The following is a 7,500-nucleotide window of genomic DNA, read 5'->3' as shown; positions in this document are numbered from 1 at the left end:
AATTGCACTCACAGCCCCTTTACCTCCCCTTTAGCAGCTGAAAACCAAGCTCATTGCAGCCCATAAAAGAACCCCCCACACACACACACACACACAGAAGAAAAGTGCGAGGGTGTTGGGGGTGTTGGGGGGGGGGGGGGGGGGGGACTGAGAGGGAGAGAGAGAAAAGAGAGATCCCAAGTTGTCCTTGTGCATAAAAGTAGATTCTGCACTTCAACACCTTTTCAAATTAATATTTGTGATGGGTCTATTCTGCATCCGCGGTTTCTGTTCTGTGCCCTTTGTTCCTGCGTTTGATGTTAATGGAGGACAGCACAAAAGCAGAGATGCGACAGTGAGGGAAAATGGTAGTTAAGTGGGCTTAAGGGCTGCTTCAGCGCCGGCTGAAAGACGGGCGGTGTGGAATAGGAGCTGGGAGTACCCGGGCCCCGGGCCCTGGCCCACAAACAGACGGGTCCGGCACAAAGGTTCACCGCAAATGAGCACAGCCCAATGGCTGGAGCCGTCGACAAGCTCCTCCCCTAACCCCCACCACCCCCCCCTCCCCTTCCCGACCCCCCCCGTCAGACAGCTGACCAGTCATGCACTGGGCTACGTGTAGTCACTCCAGCCTTCACTGAGAACCAACTGGGGTGTTTGTTTTTTTCGTCTTTGTATGCCTTTTTTCTTCTTTGATTTAACCCCCAATCTCTGTTTCTCTCTCTCTCTCCCCCCCCCCCCCCCTTCTCTCTCTCTGCAGACGTGTCTCCGTCCCCTGTGCTTGGGCGGTTAAACTCTTTTGTTTGGTTAATTGCGATGAGTATAATATAGAAGTCTCTCAGAGGTCTGTGAGACAATTAGACAATTGGCCGATTTTAATGAGACAGTGCCCAGTCACCCACCGGCCCCCTCTGCCAGTGGCACCCATCACCGCCCTTTCTCCTCATGCCAGAGGGGGGGGGGGGGGGGGACACGCCCCGCCACTGGGGGTTCCCTCCGAGTAAAAGGGGTGTGGAAAAAAAGAGAGAGAGAGAACGCAGGGGGGGGAAAAAAGCAGAATAAAAGTGGGGTATTTTGTCCTCAATCAAACTCTCATGGGCGACTCCCGTGTTTGGGGGAGCGGTGTGGGTCTGCCTGCTTCTGAGGACTCCCGGCTCTGGGAATGGTCAGGTAATGAGCAGCCTTTATCTCTGGCTCGGCCAGCGCGCTGCACACTTTTCCATTGTGAGTCCCGTGGGGGGGTGGGGGGTGTTACGGGATGACTGATCACACGAAGGCTCCTCCGAGCTCCTGCAGCTCTGTTTCACACTCCTCCTCTTCAGGACAAGCTGGAAAAAGACAGGACATTGCGTTTAAAAAATGGCCATTATTAATAAGCTGTTCATAATAGCTTCACTCTTCCCCTCTCGCCGCTGATTAATTAATATCCCTACTTCGTGTCATCAAGTGATTTTAATTCACGCGCTCAATTGTACACTTGTATGAAGTTGTGAAGGCCGGCGTTCTCTCTCTCTTTATCTCTCTCTCCCTCTCTCTCCCTCTCCTTTTCAGCTGTTCTCTTTCCCTCCCTTTTTTCCTTCTCCAACACTAATCACACTGTTACAACAAAGACGGGCTCCATTATTGGGTCTGTGGCTGAGAAGAAAGGGAACAGGAGAGGGACGGGTTGGTCGCCGTCTGACAACCGCACAATTAATCTTCCCGTAAAGCGCTGTCGGCCCGACTGAGACGGACACAAATGGATGGCCGGCGTTACACCGGGGGCAGCGTAGGTAGGGATTTTAACAAGCATTTTACCAGAGTCCATTTTCCTGTTAATGAAGAGGAGAATAAGTGAGCCGATGTGCTGGCGACGTGCACTTAAGGCTCCGCCCGCCCTCCCGGGGCTCCGCCCACCCTCCCAGGGCTCCGCCCACCCTCCCGGGGCTCCGCTCGCCCTCCCAGGGCTCCGCCCACCCTCCCGGGGCTCCGCCCGCCCTCCCGGGTCTCCACCTGTCCATCTGGGGCACCGCGGTCACGCCGAGTCAGGGAGTGAGAGAGAGGCGGAGCCAAACTTTCGCTTGCCCAGATCGATGGAGATCTGAAATGGGCAGGTGAGCCCCGGCAGGGCAGGGGTCGTTGGCGGACGCAGGCAGGGCAAGGGTCGCAGGGCAGGGGTCGTTGCCACTCGACCCGCCCGCCGCTGTGTGACGCTGGCCGGCCCTCTGACGGCGTGTTTGTTTGAACTCACCAACGATGGAACACAGCAACCAGCAGCATTCTGTGAACTTTTAATGAGCCTTTACAGACTCAGCAGAGAGAGAGATGGAGAGAGAGAGAGATGGAGAGAGAGAGATGGAGAGAGAGAGATGAAGAGAGACAGACACAGGATGATGTTTGGTCAGGCTCGGTGAGACCTGGCCTAAAATGGCACTGATTATGGTGTGTGTGTGTGTGTGTGTTCAGAGTCCTGAGGATGAAAGTGTCTGTAGTGCTTGTAGCTAATGCAGTGCATCATGGGGGCTGTGTGCCCCCCCCCCCCCCCCCCCCCCCCCCGGCCCCTAATGGCCAACCACACTTGCCATGTTTGACATGAATGCTTAGACCAGGTCATAATGGCGGAACTGTTCGCCCAGCCTGCGAGATGATGGTGCACTACATACATCAAACACACTCAAACCTCTCACGTTTCCTTGTCATTGGGCTGGAACAGAGAATCCCAGACACACACACACACACACTCGCCACATGCGTCTCACACCGCACACATCCTCCTCCAGGGAGCTCGTCTCAGTGTGAGGAGCTGTTTATTTATTTTATTTCTTTTATTTTTTTTTTCCTCTTTTTCCTTCCCGTGGTGGAACGTGTTTTACATACAGGCTTATTTTTCGGTGTCAGTCTCTGGTGACCACGAGTACTGTGGGAGTGACGTGTGGCCACCTCTGTCCTCTCTGCTCCGATCCACGAGCTTCCTCAGGACACCTCTGCCTTCTGCTCCCGGACGTGGTGGCATAGAGCTCCAGGCTTTTGAATAGTTAATGTGGGCTTCTTCTTGACAGGTGCTGGAGCGTGAGGAGAGATTGGGAGAGGAGAAGGAGCCACACACTGGAGACTAAAACGAACACCCAAGCTGGTTTAATAAAGTAGCCCACCACTAACACGCTCACCAGTCCGGTGAATAGTGCATGGATATCTCGCCTAGGTTTGAAGTTCTGGTCCAAATTGCCCGAGTTTGATTGATCAGGATTTTAGATGCTTCTTCTGAGCTGAGAAAAGCAGTTTTAGTTAGTTTTAGTCTTCATTTAGTTCACTGTTCTATTTATTAGTATTTTCCTTGTTACTACCTGTCATTGTTCCTGAGACTCTTCTTCGGGCTAACGAGATGTCTTCCTGTTGACCTCATGAGAGGCTTCGTTTTGATCCGAGGACCCAGTGTGTAGATTGAGAGGGTCTGGAACGTTGTGTAAGAGGGGCTAGTGTCGCCGTGCGAGGCTGCTAGCTGGTGTGACGATCGTCATTACCGCCGGCACCTTTTTTGACCCGCCGCATTGCCCGCCACTAAAGATCGCCCCCCCACTAAAGATCGCCCCGCCACTAAAAATCGTCCCCCCACTAAAGATCGCCCGCCACTAAAGATCGCCCCCCACTAAAGATCGCCCGGTCGTTACGCTGCCGGACGCTGCACGGCAAAGATGAAGCCAATGAGAAGACAACACAAAGTGGCTTCACAAAAACAACCCCCCCCCACCCGCCTCTCCACCAAAGACGCCCCCCCCCCCCCACCCCCCCACCGAAGACGCCCCCCCCACCCCCACCGAAGACGCCCCACTCCACCCCACCCAGCGTTTCCTTTCTCGGCCGGCCCAAACATTTTTAATTATATCTCCTCCGAAGTAGTGCGCCTCAGTAACCAAGGAGCTGACATTGATGCATGTGCTGATAAATCCGCAAACACTGGAAACGAGATTAACAAAGATTTTGAGGGAGAGAGTGACAGCTAATTTTGCGCGGTGGTCGCCGCCTCGTTCAGGAGTTCTGATAGAGGCCCGGTGGGAGAATTCGTATTTCACGCAGGGGGAGAGACACGTTCGGAGTAACACTGCATATGCACTTTCTCAAATTGTTCTGCTGTTCCCCCCCCCCTCCCCCTCCTTCACGTTCCTGGGTGCAGTTTGCTAGCCTGTCATCGTGGCTTTTTATGGGGTTCAGATGCTAAGGTAATTTCCGCTGCATGTGGATAGTTGAGAGGTTCGAGGTTTTTTGACGTGCGAACACTCCGAGTTGCTCATGAGCCGATGTTGAAGAGCGTGGAGGTTATTCTCCTGCTGAAAGCATCGTGTGTGGTGGCTAATCGAGAAAACGTGCCTTGTTTCCAAATTCAGTGACCTTTTTTTTTTTGCCAATTGTGCGTCTCTTGTCTGATATAAAGACCTCAAACCCGCCTAGATGTACATATCTTATAATAAAAAAAGATATTAACATGCAGCTAAAAAGGGTGATTACAGAAGAATGAGGTTGTTATCTGCTGTTGAAGCAGTCCTGTCAGGGCGATGCGGGCTGTGACGTGTCCGCAGTGGAGAAGGTGGCTGACCCGCAGGCCGGACAGAGCGGCGAGGCGGTCCCGGCCGGAGGAGGACGGACCCGCGTTATCGTCTCTCGTAGAAGAGAGCGGACAGATAACGGCCATATCTGCTGCTACTGATTCCTCATATTTCTGATGAGTGTGTGTGCGTGCGTGTGTGTGTGAGAAACATCTAGTTATGTTTTTCCTCCTTGTTTTTTAAGCTTTCTCGTGTTTTGTGTGCGTGAGTCTCTCTCTCTCTCTCTCTCTCCTCTCTCTCTCTCTCTCTCCTCTCTCTCTCTCTCCCCATCTTCATTTGCAGGCAGCTGACAGCTTCTTTCTCTCTTCTTGTCGTTTTTCTCCCCTCACTCTCTCACTCTCCTCTTTGTCTCCTTTCTTCTCGTCTCACCCTCATCCTTCTCCATCTGCTTCTGCTTTTGTTCACTCTGCCGTCTCTCGTCCCAACTTCAGAATGAGGAATGCACTGTGACCCTGACCTCTATTGGCCCAGTCACACCTTTTGACCTCAGCATGTGACCTTCAGTCCTCCGTTTTGACAGCTTGATTAATTACCCAGTGTTATGATTTATGAGTAAGCAGTATGTAAAAATAATAGACAACAGGTGGTCCAAAAAATGTTTTGGGTCTGGTCTGCAGGCTCTCCACAGCGCACTCCTTACAGGGGGATTGTTCCACAGCTCCTCGCTGGGGGCGATGACGGTTTCTGTTGTTTTCTCCTTCGTTTCTTCATCCTCCTCTCCGTCCCCCTTCTTCTCTGTGTTTTTTGATTCGTTCACTGGTGGGATGCTTCCGATCCCACGTTATGTTTTGGCACCTTCTGGTTCCAGACGTCGGTGATGGGAGGTAGCAGGATCTACAGGTACTTCAGACCACCGTAAGAATGAGGACATGAAGGATTAAGAAGGCAGGACTGTGTTTCAGGAGAATGCCGTGTAAGAGAAATCATGAAGCTCAAATTCCTGCCGACATGTAGCCCTCCTTGAAGTATTATTTTACATCCTGTTTTTCTAAAAAAATAAAATAAAATAAAAAATGTAAACAAAAATATCATTGTTGGATATTCCTATTAAGAGGAAGTTATCAGATCATATTGAGAACACACAGCTTCATTCATAATGCTGCCTCTCCTGGGCTGCAGTAACACAGCCAGAGGTCAGGGGATTCCACTTTAACCTTTGACCCCGGGGGGTGGCCACAGTCAGTGGTGGTCACCAAGATTAATACCCCGTAGGACAGTCATTATTCATACTCGGCCAGTGGTAGATTACAAGGGAATATGGAGTTTGGGACGATGTGTCTCTCTGAAGGACCCATGACCTCCCCGATCAGGGGCTGAGTGACTAGTTTAGTGCTAAATCTGAGCAGTGAACGTTGAACGTTCCTGCATGTGGAGAGAGGCAGAAGCCACACCACGCAGGGTGTTCTGGGATATGCTGGAGGTGTGTGAATGGAGTACGTGGGGCCCGCCTGTCAGGGCGTTTGGGTCGGCTAGGGTCGGGGTGGGCCGGGTACAAGCATCACACTGTCCCTCTCGACCGACCGGCTAGCCTGCAGTCGACGTCGGTGATCAAGGGATCAAGGATCTGGGGGGATCATGTAATGAGATTTAACAGGCTGATTTGTGCTTTGTGCATTTTGTTAGGTGAAATCAATTGTGTTGATTAGTAAACCAGATTATTTCAGATTATAATTATTTATAATAATAATAATAATAATGTGTGTAAGGTATCTATTAAATATTTAAAATTCATTGGAAATTGCAGAAAGATGACAAAACAGATATTTTGGTATTGATTTTCATTGTATTTTTATGGAACTGGTTGGTTTGGTTTTCTACCCACCGTTCTCATCCAAGTTCCTCTCTGAATCCATTAGCGTCTCCTCCAGTATCTTTGACCTCCATCTGGCTCTGGTGTGTTCGTGGGCCGCCTTACACGCTGCTCTGCTACGGGTTCGTAGAGGAGTCCTGTCGGTGCGCTACGTAACGGTCGGTGCGCTACGTAACGGTCGGTGCGCTACGTAACGGTCGATGCGCTACGTAGCGGTCTGTGCGCTACGTAGCGGTCTGTGCGCTACGTAGCGGTCTGTGCGCTACGTAACGGTCTGTGCGCTACGTAACGGTCTGTGCGCTACGTAGCGGTCTGTGCGCTACGTAACGGTCTGTGCGCTACGTAACGGTCGATGCGCTACGTGACGGTCGGTGCGCTACGTAACGGTCGGTGCGCTACGTAACGGTCGGTGCGCTACGTAACGGTCGATGCGCTACGTAGCGGTCTGTGCGCTACGTAGCGGTCTGTGCGCTACGTAAACGGTCGATGCGCTACGTAGCGGTCTGTGCGCTACGTAACGGTCTGTGCGCTACGTAACGGTCGATGCGCTACGTGACGGTCGGTGCGCTACGTAACGGTCCAGCCGTCCCCTCTAGAGCCTGTGAGGACCATCGCCGTAATGACACCATACGCTGGAACCCCCATATCGTTTTTTACCATGCAATGATTTATATATGAAACAGTTAGACAGGAATATCAGGGGCAGCTATCATTCCATGATCTATATCCTCCCTCCCCTCATTAAAAATGTATGTGCACACGGAGGGGGGAACAATATAGAAATATAAATCACACGGCTAAAGGCAGCCGTGACGGCGTGGCCGAATTATTTATTTTTCGTCTCCCTCCTCCGTGTGTTGTCCTGCCCTCTATTGTTTCTATTGTCTTACCTGCGCTCTGTGTGTGTGTGTGGTGTGTGGGGGGGGGGGGGGGCGTTTAACTGCGGTACAGCCTCATTGATGTGGGGGGGTGGTTGATTTGATTTCCTGATCTGACCGGTCTTTGCGAGGAGCTTGCCTGATTGGACGAGGTGTCCTCCTCCATGGTGGTGGGTCTGCGCAGACGCTGGTGGGTCTGCACAGACGCTGGTGGGTCTGCGCAGACGCTGGTGGGTCTGCGCAGACGCTGGTG

At 52.1% G+C, this 7,500-nt stretch overlaps 1 protein-coding gene across 2 annotated transcripts in view; it reads left to right on the top strand.

Moving 5' to 3' along the window:
* Positions 1 to 6,524, top strand: part of LOC143504541 (cotranscriptional regulator ARB2A homolog) — a 44,455-nt gene extending 37,931 nt beyond the window's left edge. Inside the window, exon 4 of one of the 2 annotated variants that reach the window (XM_076995946.1) lies at positions 5,368 to 6,524. In XM_076995946.1, coding sequence (XP_076852061.1) covers positions 5,368 to 5,418 — 51 coding nt within the window. In that variant the 3' untranslated portion in view covers positions 5,419 to 6,524. Of the gene's footprint in view, positions 1 to 3,017; positions 3,541 to 5,367 lie in introns of those variants that run through there. The other variant, XM_076995945.1, reaches the window with a different exon arrangement.
* The last annotated feature ends 976 nt before the right edge of the window (positions 6,525 to 7,500 follow it).

This window comes from Brachyhypopomus gauderio, unplaced genomic scaffold, assembly GCF_052324685.1.
Source record: "Brachyhypopomus gauderio isolate BG-103 unplaced genomic scaffold, BGAUD_0.2 sc292, whole genome shotgun sequence".
NCBI classification, from domain to species: Eukaryota; Metazoa; Chordata; class Actinopteri; order Gymnotiformes; family Hypopomidae; genus Brachyhypopomus; species Brachyhypopomus gauderio.
This window is presented reverse-complemented; position numbering and strand designations above follow the sequence as displayed.